General features: G+C 45.0%; 2 protein-coding genes across 2 annotated transcripts; both read left to right on the forward strand.

The window, feature by feature from the left end:
• Positions 1 to 618, forward strand: LOC135374352 (uncharacterized). Its single transcript, XM_064607344.1, has one exon. It carries the CDS (start codon positions 1 to 3, stop codon positions 616 to 618), a length of 618 nt encoding a protein of 205 aa, XP_064463414.1.
• A 3,806-nt stretch (positions 619 to 4,424) lies between these two features.
• LOC135374353 (zinc finger SWIM domain-containing protein 3-like) lies at positions 4,425 to 7,151 on the forward strand. The gene is made up of 3 exons (XM_064607345.1): positions 4,425 to 4,657; positions 4,872 to 4,980; positions 6,129 to 7,151. Exons 1-3 carry the CDS (start codon positions 4,425 to 4,427, stop codon positions 7,149 to 7,151), a joined length of 1,365 nt encoding a protein of 454 aa, XP_064463415.1.
• The last annotated feature ends 10,816 nt before the right edge of the window (positions 7,152 to 17,967 follow it).

Here is a 17,967-nt window from a genome sequence, read left to right on the forward strand (position 1 = left end):
ATGGTTGAGAGGTTCAACCGTACGATACTGCAGCACATTAGCCTATTCGTGGCCGAGAACCAGAAGAACTGGGACGATCTCATTCCTCTATTCGTGTTGTCCTACCGGACAGCACCCCACGAAGCCACCCGGGAAACGCCGGCAATGATGCTTACTGGCCGCGAATTGCGTCTTCCAAGCGACTTAGCCCTTGCGTCGACTCCAGATACTGAGCATACCGCAACCAGCGCCTCGGCCTACCTTCATACACTGCGCTCACGACTGGAGATTGTCCACAGGTTTGCCAGGCACCACATGCAACAAGCCTTCACCCGTATCAAGACACACTATGACTTGAAAGCGTCTGGCGGTGGATTCTCGGAGGGGCAGTCCGTTTGGTTATATAACCCTACACGGAAACGTGGGCTCTCGCCGAAATTGCAGCGTCCCTGGCACGGACCCTACGTTATAATGAAGCGGCTCAACGACGTGGTGTACCGCATCAAGCTGCCGGGACGATCCAGACCTCTAGTTGTCCACGCAGACCGTTTGGCACCATACCGAGGAGCTTCCGCCGCGCCAGCTGTGCGCGACGCGGGATGCCACCGTCAACCGCAACCGGGGGAGGAGGGGGAATAGTGTTGCGGTGGATAAAGAGGAGGCTATTGGGCCGGGCTTGGACACGTGCGCTGGTGCAAGGAGAATTGTGTCTGACAAGTTTGGCCAGAACGGACTTCGAACCCTCCCTGCGAGCTTGTAACAATATATTTTCACTTGTACTTTTCTGTATGACTATCCTTTGCATGTAAACAACATAATGCACACCTGTTGTAGCTGGAAAAAAATTACGATTCAAGTCGGCTCAGGCTGAAAAATGACGAAAGTCGGCGGCACAGGCTGAAGGGCAAGCGCGCACGCAGCCCTCCGGTCACGCTCCGCCCACCACAGCAGCCCTCCACTCTAGCGCCGCCCGCCGGTCGCGGGATGGAAGTCTGCCCAAGTAGGAAAATGGTGAAAGAAGTCAGCCCAGGCTGAAGGGTAAGCGCGCACTCAGCCTTCCGGTCACGCTCCTCCCACCACAGCAGCCCTCCACCCGAGCGCCGCCCTGTTACAGGTGGTGAAGGTTTTTCGGCTGGGTTTTTCTCCTTCACCTGATTGGCGTCACAATTGGCACAATTCCCAGCACTATTGGCTTTAATAAATATATCTCAACTTGATTGGCATTACAATTGGCATTACTAAATATATTTTCACTTGTACTTTTCTGTATGGCTATCCTTTGCATGTAAACAACCTACTGCACACCTGTTGTAGCTGGAAAAAAATTACGATTCAAGTCGGCTCAGGCTGAAAAATGACGAAAGTCGGCGGCACAGGCTGAAGGGCAAGCGCGCACGCAGCCCTCCACTCGAGCGCCGCCCGCCGGTCGCGGGAAGGAAGTCGGCCCAAGTAGGAAAATGGTGAAAGAAGTCAGCCCAGGCTGAAGGGTAAGCGCGCACTCAGCCCTTCGGTCACGCTCCTCCCACCACAGCAGCCCTCCACCCGAGCGCCGCCCTGTTACAGGTGGTGAAGGTTTTTCGGCTGGGTTTTTCTCCTTCACCTGATTGGCGTCACAATTGGCACAATTCCCAGCACTATTGGCTTTAATAAATATATCTCAACTTGATTGGCATTACAATTGGCATTACTAAATATATTTTCACTTGTACTTTTCTGTATGGCTATCCTTTGCATGTAAACAACCTACTGCACACCTGTTGTAGCTGGAAAAAAATTACGATTCAAGCCGGCTCAGGCTGAAAAATGACGAAAGTCGGCGGCACAGGCTGAAGGGCAAGCGCGCACGCAGCCCTCCACTCGAGCGCCGCCCGCCGGTCGCGGGAAGGAAGTCGGCCCAAGTAGGAAAATGGTGAAAGAAGTCAGCCCAGGCTGAAGGGTAAGCGCGCACTCAGCCCTTCGGTCACGCTCCTCCCACCACAGCAGCCCTCCACCCGAGCGCCGCCCTGTTAGAGGTGGTGAAGGTTTTTCGGCTGGGTTTTTCTCCTTCACCTGATTGGCATCACAATTGGCACAATTCCCAGCACTATTGGCTTTAATAAATATATCTCAACTTGATTGGCATTACAATTGGCATTAATAAATATATTTTCACTTGTACTTTTTGTGTATGACCCTTCTTTGCATGTCTCTGCATGTAAACCGCTCACCTCTTGTATCGGAAAAAATATGTGAAGTCGGTCCACGTATGGCCAAAGAAGTCTGCCCTAGCTGAAAAATACGCTACGATGAGCGCACGCGCAGCCCTCCCCCGCCGATAAGCACGCGGACAACCCTCCGCACACGCGCAGGGCTCAGGGGCAGGGACCTGTAGTTTGGCCACCCTGTACCCTCGGCATGCCCTTTTACTACTCAGGACTTCGTTTCGGTGCTGACAGAACGAGGGCACGCAACGGATATCTTGCACCTGCCTTCAGATGAAGTGGCAGCATTCAGGGAATCGAAACAGACCGAATGGTCGTCGGTGCGGCCAGTACCCGGCCTTCGTTCATGTCACGTTTGGTACAAAGCTGACAGAAGTGCACACGAGGATGTTTCCCTTGGGAGAACAATGCGTGAAGTGACGACCACGCTTTAATGCATTTGTAACGCACTGTTCTCTTTGAATAAAATGTGGAAAATTAAGCGCCTGTTGATCTCATTGCCATTCCTTGTTCCTCTCTTTACCGGTTTTCCTTCATTTTTCTGCAAAGTGGAATGCTTCTGGAGCGAATATATATCCGTTATGAACTGGTAGGTGTATTGTGGCTCATGCACCAGCATTTATAAACTTGTGGTGAATGCACATGCTTGAAAACAGCAAGTGACGGCGAAGTACGCCGGTCCGTCGGGCGTGGCGAAGTATGGCAGTTTGTGAGCGCTGTAACTCAGTCACCAAGCTTTTAGCAACCATGAATTGTATGTCAAAAGAAAGCTAAGGCATTCGTCGTGAACCAGAATTTTTTTTTTACAAATCCATCATGGCCTTTTTACGCACGCGCCTCGCGAACTTTGACAAAATTTTCGTACCTCTGACAGCTGCGGCGCAAATTTTATCGAAACGAAACAGGATAGAGAATTGTGCTGCACATCGTTGAACAGAGCCAAAAATTAGGCTTTCGTTTTACTTGTAGCTCATTGTTTTGCTAAAGTCACGAACGCAGACATATGGGTACAAAAAGTGCGTAAAATTCGGTAGGGATGGCTTTTCTAGGATTTTTTACAAAAGGTTTCGCTCGTCGGACACAAGAATTATTAATCAGCCCCAGAGCCTATGACAAGGTGAATAGGTTGCGGAAGACTGGAGGCTGTGGTCGTTACAGAGGCCGGAGTAGATCGCTTCAAAGTGGGCAGAAATCGCTTAGGAGAACAGCCGTTGTTTTCACCCCTGACGCTTTTGATTTTATATCTCGCCTACCACATCGTCTCGGAACCTGGGACCAACGCCAGTGTTCATGCCACAGGTGGGGCTATCCCATAAAAAATGACGGAAAAAATCGGAGACCCAAAGGTTAGGGCCCTGCCTGAATCTGAATGAAATCGCCCTTGTGCACGTTCTGGAATTACTGTTTGAAATTGCTTGCTACCTGCCATTCTACCTTCAATAAATCTGAATTACAGCAGATTTGTGTTCTTTCAGTATGTAATTTTGGAGAGATTGTTACATTGAAGCACTTACATCAAATGTGTGGGAAATGTGTGAGTAGGGTTCGTATCTTCAAGCAGAAGCTATCTGGTAGGGGAGACGTCCGAGTAGTCGTAAACTCGCATTCGGAAACGCATTTATTGAGGCTCTAACAATTCAACGGAGCGTAGAAGCGCATAACAATGTACGTCACGTATTGGAAGTTCAGAACGACGCTGCATTTCATAGTACAGTTCGTTAAATATGAAGACAATAAACTACTTGCATAAACTCTAGAGGTCCGTCGGACGGCCCCGGTTCGCATTGTCTAGGGGTCCGTCGGACGGCCCCGATTGTTTACGCCGCGGGGTCCGTCGTGCGGAACCGATACGCCGCCGCCGCCCGACACCTCACCGGTACGTCCGGCCGATTGTACTTCGTTTCCATCAAATGAGCTGAAAATACTGAAAACTTGTGTATTTAGTGGATATTGAGGATATGTACGTGCATGTTTCGTTCGCGTGATCTATACGTATATGAATGTGTGCATTGCGCGCATCCTGCTCAACAGAGTATCGACTGCCTTTTCCCAGTTGAAGTGATTTTGAACATTTTCACTGCACGAAAATAAAATTTGTACCACCTGCAACTGTGTTCCTTTCATGACGATTACTTTTTCTATGTTTCTGCTTTCGTCACATATTTTTGCACCAATCGCCGCACTACAATGACACGCGGCGTCTGCAACGTGAGAAGCGCGCGAATGTTAAGCGCGCCAAGCACGATGAAAGTCGGTGCAAAGTTTCGGACTTTTAAAGAGTTTGAGACAGCCGTAGAATGTTACAGCAATGAAAAGTGTGTGCAGTTTTACAAACGTGACTGCCGATCCATCGAGGCTGGAAAGCGCAAAGTAAAAAGATACTTGAATCCTGAGCTAGGCAACTATCAGGTTGTCTATTGCTGCATTAAAGGAGGAAAGAAGTTCAAGAGCTGCAGCAAGGGCGAGAGGGAAACAAGGTATGCTATGTTCTCTGATCAATATAATGTGTAACTTGCCGCATGTTTGCGAGGCCTCATCATGCATGGAGATATCAGGTTGCTTGGAAGATAGTTGATTTGTACTGACATACCTATTTTGCATCATGTGGTTGTTTTGGCGTTTTCTGTGTTTTCAACACACCCCCTCCCCTCACTGAAGTATTTTGGTTTCATCTTTATGTTTGATATGCAGCACTTTCCATGATGGGTGCGCGGCTCACATCAAGTGCAGAGCATCACAAGATGGTGAAAGCCTTGAAGTTATTTCAATGTGCGAGGAACACAATCACAAAGTCTCAAAGGTACGTCTATTGTGAACAGAGAAGGAACTGGATAGCATTGGACTGGACTTTGTCAGCTATTACTGAGTCCTGACAAAGGCAGAGCTTCCGCTGCAACATTGACTATCCCCTAAACTTTCCACTTGCGCATAAATAGTTTCCCTCTTCTCTGACTTCCTACAAGTTCGTTGTCTGCCTCTTATTTTGTCTCAGATGGAGCCTCCTGCGAAACGTTGATTCATTTTGTGCTGTCCGTGCCGGCTGTTCAGCTTATCCAGGAAACATATGGTAAGCTCATGAAATTCTCAAGTAACTATTGAAAGAAGCATCATAAATGAGTAAAGAGGAGATGTTCGAACCTAGCTGAGGAAGAAAAAACATACTGCGAGAGAAGTACTTAGTTAAATATGCATTTAACGCTTTGACTTTCACTAGTACACTGTTCCTTGACTAGCTTTGGGGATATGTACTTGGCCAACAGCTTGTGATGTCTACAAGAACCATATTATGGTATATGTTTTATGTTGAGCACAAAATAAAAGAACAGCCACGAAGAAAAACGTTACTCGTTGACAGTGTCACAACAGTTGCACAGTTCGAACCCGTTTCAATGCAAACGAGATGGCACGTATGTTACCTCAACCTGAGGTGACCCAGTTCACGCTATCATTTGCTTTCATATGTAAATGACATACCAGCTGCGAAAATTTGGCGGGAAAACATATCGGCCTGTAAGTGGGTTCATACGGTATATCAGGTATAACTTGAGCAAAATATAGTCGGATAGCCTTGTAACAATGCAACGCAAAATATAACCGATTTAACATTGTTCACAACTGTTAAGGTCCACTCTCAATACTCGGACAGGCTCTGTAGCACACAGCCAACATGCCAGTTGCACTGATGACACGTTGAGGAATGATTGTTACTAGCAAAAAAAAAAGTGGATTGAAAAACAGATACTTCCAGTTCATTGCTTGATGATTTGTGGATAATCCATGTTTCTTTTTCTCTTTTTTTTTTCCTTCTAGGCTCTGACTGTCGAATTCTCACAAGCGACGAAGAATTCCAAGGTCTTCTAATATCAAACTACTCCATGCGGGCAACCATGAGTGCATATCCAGAGTTTTTGGCTGTGGATGCCACGTACAAACTTCTTGATATTATAGAGCTCCTGTTTACATGCAGAAGACTCTAATGGTGAAGCCGAGGTTGTGTGCGCTTCGATCCTAATGAATGAAACGAAGACAGCCCTTGAATGGATGTTTGCCCAGTTCAAAGAATTGAACCCTGCATGGGAGAAAACGAAATCTGTTATGACAAATAAAGATATGCTTGAGCGGGATGTTATCAAACAGAACTTCCCAAGCGCAAATGTCATCATATGCGTCTTTCACACGCTGCGGACATTCCACCGTGAGGTCAACTATACCAAGATGGGGATCACAGCCAGCGAAAGAGACTGCGCATTAGAGCTCCTACAGAAAATGGTAATGTCAAGGTCAGATGAACTCTTTGAAACATTACAAGACGAATTTGATAACATCGTGGCAGCACCAGTGAAGGAATACTACAACAAGAACTGGAGAAATATTAAATATGAATGGTGTACCGGGCCACACTTCATGGACAGCAACTTTAACAACATAACTAACAACAGACTAGAATGCATAAATGGCAAGCTAAAATCCCTGATAAGAACCCACAGCACACTTGAGGAATTCATCGAGAGCTTCTTCAGTCTGATAAAGGCTTTAAATGATGAACGAGACCAAAAAGCCATGTCTTGTATTTACAAACGACCCACTGAAGAAATGTCCGACACAGATGCCTTGGAGTACCAGAAGGTTCTTACACCATATGCATTCAACATTGTGAGAAAGCAAATGAAGACTGTACCACAAAAAGTTGAATATGGAACAAATGCGTGTACGTTCAAATCTTCAAGTGGACTCATAACCACAACAAAAGACAACTGTAGTTGCACATTCGTGGCAGCCATGGGACTCCCATGCAAACATATGTTTCAAGTCAGGAGAAAGCAGCAACTCAGATTATTTGACCAAGCGTTGGTGAAGGAAAGATGGCTGAGGAGCTATTACACCACCCATCAGCGCATTTTTCTTGAGCATAGTGGCCAAGATGAAACTCCAGAAGTGACAGTGTCATCCACACAACCGAAGCCAGCATGAGAAATACAGAGAAGTATTTCCCACGTGTAAATACTTGGCACAGTTAGCCTCAGAAGTCACTGGAGAGCAGTACCTTAGACGAGCACGTGCATTGTTGGCACTTTCAAAGGCATGGGAAGAGGGAAATGATGTTGAGATTGTGCAGGTCATGGAAGTTTACCAAGATAAGGAAGGTGGATATAGATCGGGGATGCACCGCAATGGATGTAGCACAGGAAGCTGCTGGTGACTCAACAGTCGAAACCACGGCTAGCAACAAAGACGAAGGCACTGAAATGGCGTCCTTACTGTGTACCGCAGAGACTGAAGCCCCTCCTAATGAGATGCCCTTGAGTCAGTCCACATCCATCCAAAGCTCTTCATGTGAACACAGGTGCAGACCCACCCCTGAGAGCTGCTATGAACAACTGAAGTATATAAAAATGCCCGAGAGAATGAAGACAAGAGGCCGGCCAAAAGGAAGGAAAAAAACTGTTGTCGGATTGCCAGTGGGTAAGAGGGGACACAAGCTAAAGCTTACACCAAGGCCATTCAGTAAGGTCCAAACACAACATAAAGAAAAAATAATGCTGTCATGGCTAGTTCCTGAAAAGCTCGCTGAACAAGCACTTCAAGAATTAATGCTTCTAGGTACGTATATATAATAATAGTAATGAATTATTTGTCTTCTCCGCAAAATAGCTACATTACAATGGGGTCCTGCATTTGTACAGTTTATTTTGAGCACAGCTGTGTAGTGCTTTTACAAAACATTTTGGGGCCCTTAGGAACTTTTGCTGGTAGCATCTGAAATCTGGGGCTTTTCTTTTGCATTACGGCATCACTGGATTAAGAGATTTAGTGAAACACGAGACACATTACTATGCTACAGAAGTGGACACCACTGATAGAACCTGATCAGTGGTTATGTAGGCACGTCAACCACCTCCGGTCAAGCCGTGCCTGCGCGCTTGTTTCGGCTATCTGCATGAAGTGCTCAAACAAAAAGCCAACGAGCATAGAGTTCCATGCATCTCCTTGTTATTTTCTGGCACAAACAATACCCAGAACAAAATACTTGAGGCATTAACTTTTTGATCTGAAAACAAAATTATTTAAATTTATATACAGGGTGCTCCAGAAAACGTGTCATTGAATTTTAATAAAAAAACTACACCACATAGAATCATGCGGTCAACGGCATTTGTTCTTACTACATTTTTGCCATCTCCTGATGTGCATGTCATGTAACCTAAGTTTAATTATGTAAATTTTTGCGAACTGAACTCAGCAATTTGCCAAGTAAAGGTCACTTTTTTACACCACCAATGTGAAGTGCGTGCCAAATTTACTCAGATTAATGGCAAGTGACAGGAATATTGAGGAGCTATCGCATCGAGAAAAATAGCCAAAAATTATGCTCTACGGGGCACTTGAGTATAACGCGCGATGAGTTTTTGAGCGCATCACTGTCAGTGCGACAAAAGGAGGTTTGAAACCCAGCCCACAGAGTGACAGTTCCGAAAATTGGGAGAGGGAAGGTACGGGCCCAAGCAGGAAGCTATGTCTAGTTAAGCTACGTGCCGTAGTTTTTTTTTATATTAAAATTCAATGACACATTTTCTGGGACACCCTGTAATATCATGAGAAACAACACTACTCAGGTTTTTCGTAAACGAAAGCACCAGATTCAGGGCTTGCCATATAAACAGAAATGTGCAATGTACTTACTGGGAGATGTTTTAATTACACTTTCTTTTCAGCTTTACAAAATCAAGAGCCCTACACATATGTTAGGTGACTTCAAAAGCATTTTACTTCCAGATGAGGACGCTGTGGAAACACTACCTGACAAAGTACCAGAGTCTGTTTTGTGATCAACAAGCTAAAGTACTTCACTGAAGACGCCTGGTTAGTTGTGCAGTCCACAGCTAAGACAAAAAGGGGCCACATGATATGGAAGTGTAACACCTGCACTGCTGGCTTAGGGGAACAGCCCTCTGTCATATGTGACTTGTGCCTTATGTGGCATCACCAGGCGTGTGCAGAAGTACCAAGGTCTGTACTGAAACGTGCACCATGGTTCTGTAAGAAGTGCCGAATCTGCCCGCATCAGTAATTTACCTACCTATTTTCGCTCATTGAGTTACATGTTTGATAGCTGCCTTATAGATCTATGTTTGCTCATCAACACCAGTTTGGTTGAGATTTAGTCACCTGTCAGTCACTTATTATTTCTGTGTTCACTGACACCACTTTGCTAGTCTCTACACTTATTCTTTTCATAGATTCTGTATCCATGTCCTGTAACTCTAGTTTGTCAGGTCTTTGTATCTAGTCATTTGATATCTGCTACATCGTGTTATATACCATGCTGTTCATTAAAGATTCATATTTTTTTGCAAGTATGAAGTGAACTGAATGTTATTTATTCGTTTATGTAGTCATGCTAGCTACGGAGTCAGTCATAGTCAAAATGTAGTGCAATATCTCATTTATTCTACTTTGTTTACTGTAGTGTAGTCATGCTACCTACGGAGTCAGTCATAGTAAAAATGTTGTGCAAGATCTCTTTGGGAACATAATTGCACAGTCTGGTATAGTAACAACACCATAGTGTAGTACTCCTTCGCTAAGTGTTTTAAATACAGACAGATGTGGAATTCAATAGTGTATCATATGTTACTTGAAAATTTGAATATTAAAACTGCAGCCCTTTAAAGGCCCACAGTAAATAATAATAATTCATTTGTGTCTGTGCACTGTACTGCGTAGCCTAGAAACACTTTTACACATGTATCATATGCTCAAAAAAGGTCACTTTGCTCACTTTCTATGTACTGTGTTGTGGCGCCGCTTCTTAGTCACCTATACGACGTAAATTAAGGTACGTCGCACGCTTTCACGTTTTGTCCTGGAAGGATGTGACAGACACTTTTACCTTCCCGCAAATGAAGTGTCGAAATCGTACGCAATATACACACATTTGTCATTAAGCAGCAAGCAAACATCCGATATACGCTCATTTGGGAGCGTGTAGACCGCTGGAAGGACCCGTGGGGTGGCGTATCGGACCCCTAGACACTGCCTTTTCCAAAACAATCTCCATCTTCTAATCAGTGTTCACGGTGAATTACGAACCATTTGGTGTATGACATCAGCTCGTTTGCTTTTTAAGCGTTACGTTACTAATTCCTTGTCCCAAATGCGCGCACTGATACAGAGGAAAGAAACTAAAACGGAAACCATCGTGAGGTAAACGGTGAGGTTCGGTAACGAGCGGATGAGCACGCCGCCGGTTTGCGCCACTGATCTCTATGTATAAAGGCTGGATAGCGCATGGGAGAGGGGCTCGTGGGAGAGAGACCGCCATGTTGGTGGGCCCTAAAGTGCTGTGTGTGCCCATAGAAAACAATGGGAGGCAACAGAGATTGTGAGTATTTATTGCGCTGCTAGCATTGATCGTTGTTTGTCATCACACAATTTTGTAAGGTGCCAGTATACTGATGTATCCTAACAGTGTTTCACAGGTGTCCTGCCGTTCGATTCTTAATTACGTTATGTTTTGCATTCCGAAACTGGACCGTCACTGCAATGCAGCGCTGGGGATTGTACTACAGCACGTTTCCCAGCCAATATTTCAATAAGAAACGACTTGAGGTCAACAACAACCATGTATATAATATCCCGTACTGCGTTCTGGACAAAAATTGTTCCATAAAGAACGGTCCGGGAAAAGATATACTCGCATGGCAGAAAGAGATCGTTCTGTAGAATCACAGCTGTTGTTTTAGCCGTGTCTACGTTTAGTATGATTTATATCAAGCATTGCCTTAGAAAGAGTCTTTTAGTAAACGACAGCGGTGCTTTGCCTCGCAAATATGGATACACCGAAGCAGCCCAAATAATTACTTCACGCAATTAGATCACACTCGTTAGGACAGTTAATCAGGTAGTGATGTAAGCTTAATCAGTTAAGTTACTTAGAAAGTGGTAACACCTCATTGAGACACAGGACTGTTTGAAGTACAGCCCTTCTATGTTTGTTTGCTTCTTCCTTTATTTGTTCTGATTATTTGCAGGCACGGTTGTGCCAAACTGAATGTCCTTCTCCAGGACTCACATGCTTTTGTTGAATACAACTGCAGCGTGAGAAAAGCTGCTTGGGGACGGGGTCCTGCTATCCAGTGCTGACTTTGTCATGCTTGTTATGTGGAGCATGTTCCAAAAAATGCAGCTTCACGTATGGTCTTCAAATTGCAACGGGACTATTTGGAGCTTGAAACAGTTGTGATTTTGTCATTTTGGCCCTCGTGTACCCAGTCTGTGAAACGCAAACAAAAAAGTCTAACACGATATGCTTTTGTAATGAAGATCACTGATGATGAGTAAAGAGAATATACGAGTTCAAGTTTATTCAATATTTTATATCATTCATTATATTATTCAACATTTTATGTCAAGTTTATACAACATCAAGTTTATTCAAGTTCAAGATTTATCTCTTGCACTTATGCGTTTCAGGATACAATGAACGTGCAGGGAGGTCGCAAAAGACTACATTTATTGTTTTGTGAGCTTGCTACAATGGCAATATATATTTTAGGAATGACAATGGTCAGGTACGTTTCTCTAAATTTGTAGCACTCAATTTTAGGTTGGAATGAGCAATGAATAGCAACTTCCCTCCTGATATTTTCTCATGTATGCTAAATTTTAAATTTAATGTGATCGAATATGTGGTAATATAATAATAATATATAAGAATATAATATGTGATAAATGAATGTGATCAACAGTAGATGTAAACAACATGAGTAGCCTGAGAAGTGCATTCTCAATAAATAATGTTCTTCTTATAGCGTATATGTGCATGCCTATTAACTGAAACAATTATCACAGTTCCCTGACAAGTTTTAATTTCTGAGAGTGTACTGTAGAGGCTGCTTAGATCTACAACAGTTCATACAAGGTACTGCGAATGCCTTTAAAAATCCCATGTGACACATATGCCTTTACTTTCTGGAGGTGCTGCGGTAGTCAAAGTTTGTGGGCATTACGCAGGTTCTGCACCCAATTCTTGAGTATGTCGAGGCAGCTGTGAAGTAACCTGCATTGATGATGATTATTCCAATTTTTATGGTGCATCGACAACAAAGGAAATAATACATCAGAACATTGGTTTGGGTGCAACCAGTTAAAAATGAATATGTTGTTTAATAAATGCATTGGACAAATGTTAAAACATCAGTTTAAAACATGGTTTACAATCCCTGTATCTTCTAAAAATTAAAAAGATTAAAAACTCTTCTAAAAAGAATATGGGGAACTCTTCTAAAAAGAATTATAATCTCTAATTATTATATTGCTGGGTGAAGGAGCCTAAAGTGTAAGGTGTGTTTCTGATGGTGAACATGTAAGAAAATATGCAAAACTGAGAGAGGCTAACTACAGTGCGTGCACTGAGGTTGTTCGTTCCTGTAAAATAGAAACCAGTGGATGAGGAGCGTGATACTTACCTGTACACCCAGCCGTATGACACCGCACAGATTATTCACTGGGTAGCCCTCATGACGAAACCTGTATTGAGAGACCACTTTTGCCTTAAAAGCTGCTACAAATAGCACGACACGCTACAAATTATTACTACCGTAACAAGCTGACGATACAGCTCAGACACAAAGGCGTTATTCAAGTCGCGCCACACCACCGTTACGTAGGATTCTTTGTCACAAACCAAACCAAGGCACAAAACAATACCAATACATGAAAAAAGGTGACAATCGTGGTCTCATTATGACGTAATACCGAACTTGTGCGTGAAGGTAATTCAAAGAAATGAATGTGGTACTTGCTTCCGCAGAGAACACGGTGTACCATGCTAGCAATGCATGCAAAAAAGCGCTCGAGTGCTCGCACATATATTGATGACAACACTACCTGTGTAGTGTAACGTGTTCTTTCAAGCATATTATGCACTCAAACTGTATTTGCCGCCGGGTAAAATGCAAGTGTGCTCGATTGAACGTCGGAAGAGCGATCAAGCAACCTGCATCCAGTGCTCGTTTTGGGCAAAAAAAAAAAACACTTCATAATGGTCAACTAAATATACAGAATGGACGCCTATTTATTCCTTGATGAAGAGTGACTCACCTGTATAAATTTAGGTTCTGTAACCTTGCCAGTACGGTTGGTACGACCGTAATTGCAAGAAGTTGCCATGATCGCTGCGGCGACTGTTGTGGGTACAGTAAGATGGCGGCCGGTTTCTTCACGCTCGCGCTCCCTATCCGCGATCCAGCCTTTTACAATCGAGATCAGTGGTTTGCGCTGAACACTGCCGCCGATGATGATGCCGCCAGCGCGCCGATTCACGCCGCCGCCGGCCCCAAATGGGCCCACCGCCGCCGCCGACTAGAGAGCCTCTTCTTTAAGGAGGAGGTGTCAAATGAACTTCCCGCATGTGACCTCCACAGAGCACTGTTATATAAGATCCTGGTGGACAAATTTGTGCGGCTGCGTCTAAGAGTGAATGTGCGACTAACAGCCAAACACACTACAGCTGTATTTTCAAGCAAAAGGACAGCAGGTGTTCACCTTCAGTGATGCTGCGCAACAGTTACTGAATGATGATATCCACAGTTTATTATTTTGTGAGATAAATAATGTTCTTGATAGTTGACTTGTGTCATTTGTACTCAAAACTGGCATTGCTGATCAAAGGAGAAATTCAGAGAGAAAGGTTTGTACACTATTCTATTGAGGTCTATCACATAGAAAAAGCAAAATACTCCAGGATTCTCATTACACTAGTCCAAGTCTGTCCAACTCGCTTGTTGTGAGGGCCACGAGTTTACCTCCTTGTCCAGTGTAAATCCTCACTTATATATATACCTTAGTAAGGTGCAGTGAGTACAGAAATCCGAGTTAGCGCTAATACTGCCGCAAGTTAATTCCAAGTTGCTAGCGCAGCCTCCTGTGTGGAGGAAAGGAGTTCTGACGATTTCAGAAATTGCATGAATGGCCCACCAGAGAGCGCCGTGTTGCGAAAGCCCCGCTGCACCTTGGGTACAGTGGCTAGAAGGAGAAGTGTGCCGGGCGCCGGGAAATAAGCGCACAAAACTCCAATGAAAGGTCCAGCTGGCGCTGGTCGCAGTAGGCGAGTTACCTCCCGAAGGGCCCCGACGTGGAAAGTTGCGGAGTTCGGCACTAAACCCGAGGATTTCACGTTAGCTTGAAAAGGAATCTTGTTGGTGCTTGATTCATGTCCTCTTGATTATGCAGCGATAACTACGAGAACACGAGCATGCGCAATTTTTAAACAAAGAAAGAAGAAAAAAAATAGAGCCATGATGGGTACAGTACTGAACACATTTATATTTTACCGAGACGTCATAGCGAATATTTTTAAATGGCATATTTTCAAGCAAAAATAGCGTATTTTCGTTGAACATAATTGAGGGGACAAGCGAGCTGGTGTATACACGTACGATTGAACGGAAACATCTCCTTGATTTCCGTTCAATCGTATTTTCAAATGCTCCCGTCGCGCTCTTTTTGACACATTCTCCTTATTCAAGAAAATCTGAGAGAGAAAGAAAAAAAAGAGACTTTGTAAGAGAATGCAGTCGTGTGACTAAAAAGATCTGAAGAACACGTCTAATCAGTTCATTGCAGTGCACGTCACAGCCAATTTGTTCAAGCTTTAGATTGGTCAAGGACTTCCATAAAGTCAAAGATACTGCGGGCGTAGAGCTTCTGAGTGGAAAAATATAACGTAAATGCTGCTTCCAGCACTGAAATGAGCTTGGCCAGTCCATGGCCAGGATATAGTAGACGTCGAAGCAGCTGGTGAACTCACTTTCTTGGATCTGTGCGGCTTATGAAAATGATCTCTTAGTTTATATATAGCTCTTATAACCATGGCCTATCCAGCCTATTCGTTCCCAATCTAGCAGACAGAAACCTGAATAAAGGTGCGTACAGGGTTTATTATGCGCACTGTATACATTTTCTAACCAGCCCTTATCAAATTCTGTATAAAGCACACTGCATACAGCTTTTATACGGCAATTTTTCCGTTTTGTAACCAGTTCAGACTAAATCTGTGTGTAGCAAAAAGGGAATTTTGGACACGGAATTCCATTTGATTTTTTTCCTGATGCGTCATGTCATTGACCATTCTTTCATGTGCCGTACGTTGACAGAGATTGCAAAATCGTTTCCATCACTGTTGATGCACAACTGGTTGAAGTTGTGCACCTGCGCACCAGAACCCAGGTTTATTTTGATGGGTGCACTTTCTTCGTGAAATACTTCGGCGCGTCCGGAACAGGGTTGGAACGGCATCGTCCGTTAGCAGCGACCTGTCCCTCAGAATTTCGACGTTTTCGTCGCCAATGATGTGCCGAAGAATCCTCATGGTATACCCTTCCTCGAATTACCGTTCACACACAACGCAATCAATTGTTAGTCCTTTATCCGCGCTTTACGTTACGCGTCTACTCTTCTCTACGGATAGTTTCTTTCGATGATCGGAACAGGAGAACCTCATGTTCGTCCTCACGGTGGCATGGACCATGTCGTGAAGACTGGATACCCAGACTCCGCTAAGTGACACACAAAAGCGCCCAAAGAGACACAAATTGAACAAACAAATGCTCGAAACGTCACACGTTGAGTTGACAAGTAAGCGTCTGCTCCCCGCGACCCGACTCGCCTAGTGGTTGCAGCGCCCTCTGTGACGCCAGAGTTTGTCATTGCGGTTTGCGCTTCCCTATCGCATGGCGTGTATATGGCGCCCGGCACACTTCTCCTTCTAGCCACTGTACCTTGGGATTTAGTGTTCATGAGTCAGAGAGAAGAAGAAGAGCGCACACGGTTTCGGTTTCCTTTCTCCTTCACCTCCCGCACCTTGAAGAAACAGGCAGACGAGCACGAATGCAAATCATTTCCCACAACGCATTGCACGATGCGCGTGACTTGCGCGACGGAGGGCCCCCGTGCGGAGCACAAGGGCAATATCTGAAATCGACCTTTTGAAGAACAAATACGCGCAATAGTTCTCCATTGACGACACAAATCTCCCCATTTATATCTGAATGTTAGTGATTGTGCCAATCTTGATGAGTTGCAAGCCGTTCTTCTGGTTTTCCATTGTTTTTATTGCACCAAAATGTAAAAACTCAAGCTGAGCCGCTGGCGCGCGAAGGGGTCTGGGAGTCAAGATGGCGGCGCTCGTAGCAGACGACGGAGTTGTCGCCTCCCTAACAAGGAACACACATAGGGGCTCCCAGGTCCCCCAAACTCACCTCGGAAAAGCGTGCAACGAAGAAGGCCGCCACTAGATACCCCACTGTTGCCGTTCCGGATCACTTCAGCGCGCTAAGTTTAGCGGCAAAATGTTTTTGTTGTTTCTGCGAATGAATCTAGTCTTTATATGTCCAAATAAAACGCGTATAACAACTTTCTGTGTCGTGTTTCACTTTTTGGTCGCGTTTTTAAACGTGTTGAGCGATCGGAAGGATCTAGTGCACGGCTGCGTGCATCACATAGCGTACCTGTCGTACCAGGCGCCGCCAGTGGCGCCGCAGACGCAGTCGTCCGTTTCTCCTTCGGTGACTTGGCCTGGCTTGGATTGTGCTTCAACTGGATCTTTAGCGCGCTACAATCAAACGCAAGCCAACGTCTGGTAACAATGGGGTATCTAAGGGCGGCCTCCGGCATTGCACGCATCGGGATAGGAACAAATACATGGGAAAATGGCGACCTTGGGGGACCTGGGGGCTCCCTACCAAGGCACCGCCAACAAAACGGCATCGCATCGGCCTCTAATGCCTCTAACGTTTCGGGGATGGGATACGGGATACCCCCGCATGACTGGGTGGGCGGTGAGTACACTGGGATATGCGGCACTCAAAACTGGCCAGAAGACGTTCGTTTATTCGACAGGAAAGGTTTTTCCTGATCGTGTACATAATAAACCATCGCAAATAGACATGCACTGTTCCTGAAACTTTGATATATGGCGAACGGACAAACAACTTACCGGTGTCCAGCGTACACTATCAAGAACACGCACAAATCAGCAAAGCCTTTACACAGCGCGCACTCTCAACACAACCGCAAAGTGCTTCACTGTATTTCCATTAAGAATAAATAAATAATAAACGCAATGCAGAATCTTCCGGCACTCCGAATATACCGCGCATCGACACACATATAACAAACAAACAGACAAAAAATAGCCAATGTGCAAAGAGGGCAACAGGTCCCCCAAACTCACCTCGGAAAAGCGTGCAACGAAGAAGGCCGCCACTAGATACCCCACTGTTGCCGTTCCGGATCACTTCAGCGCGCTAAGTTTAGCGGCAAAATGTTTTTGTTGTTTCTGCGAATGAATCTAGTCTTTATATGTCCAAATACAACGTGTATAACAACTTTCTGTGTCGTGTTTCATTTTTGGTCCCGTTTTTGAACGTGTTGAACGATCGGAAGGATCTAGTGCACGGCTGCGTGCATCACATAGCGTACCTGTCGTACACCAGGCGCCGCAGGCGCAGTCGTCCATTTCTCCTTCGGTGACTTGGCCTGGCTTGGATTGTGCTTCAACTGGATCTTTAGCGCGCTACAATCAAACGCAAGCCAACGTCTGGTAACAATGGGGTATCTAAGGGCGGCCTCCGGCATTGCACGCATCGGGATAGGAACAAATACATGGGAAAATGGCGACCTTGGGGGACCTGGAGGGCAAAGAGTGTGGAGTGTGGCGCTGCTCGCAGCCAACGCCGTCATGACTCATGACAGTTACGACTTTAGTCCCCTTTCTCTATAATGT

This window comes from Ornithodoros turicata, unplaced genomic scaffold (genome assembly GCF_037126465.1).
Source record: "Ornithodoros turicata isolate Travis unplaced genomic scaffold, ASM3712646v1 Chromosome54, whole genome shotgun sequence".
Lineage (NCBI taxonomy): Eukaryota > Metazoa > Arthropoda > Arachnida > Ixodida > Argasidae > Ornithodoros > Ornithodoros turicata.

Coding starts and splice junctions, on each gene's coding strand:
- LOC135374353 (XM_064607345.1), top strand. CDS start 4,425: ATGAAAGTCGGTGCAAAGTTTCGGACTTTTAAAGAGTTTGAGACAGCC. Junction 4,658..4,871: donor AAGGGCGAGAGGGAAACAAG/GTATGCTATGTT, acceptor TTTGATATGCAG/CACTTTCCATGATGGGTGCG. Junction 4,981..6,128: donor ACAATCACAAAGTCTCAAAG/GTACGTCTATTG, acceptor TTGATATTATAG/AGCTCCTGTTTACATGCAGA.
- LOC135374352 (XM_064607344.1), top strand. CDS start 1: ATGGTTGAGAGGTTCAACCGTACGATACTGCAGCACATTAGCCTATTC.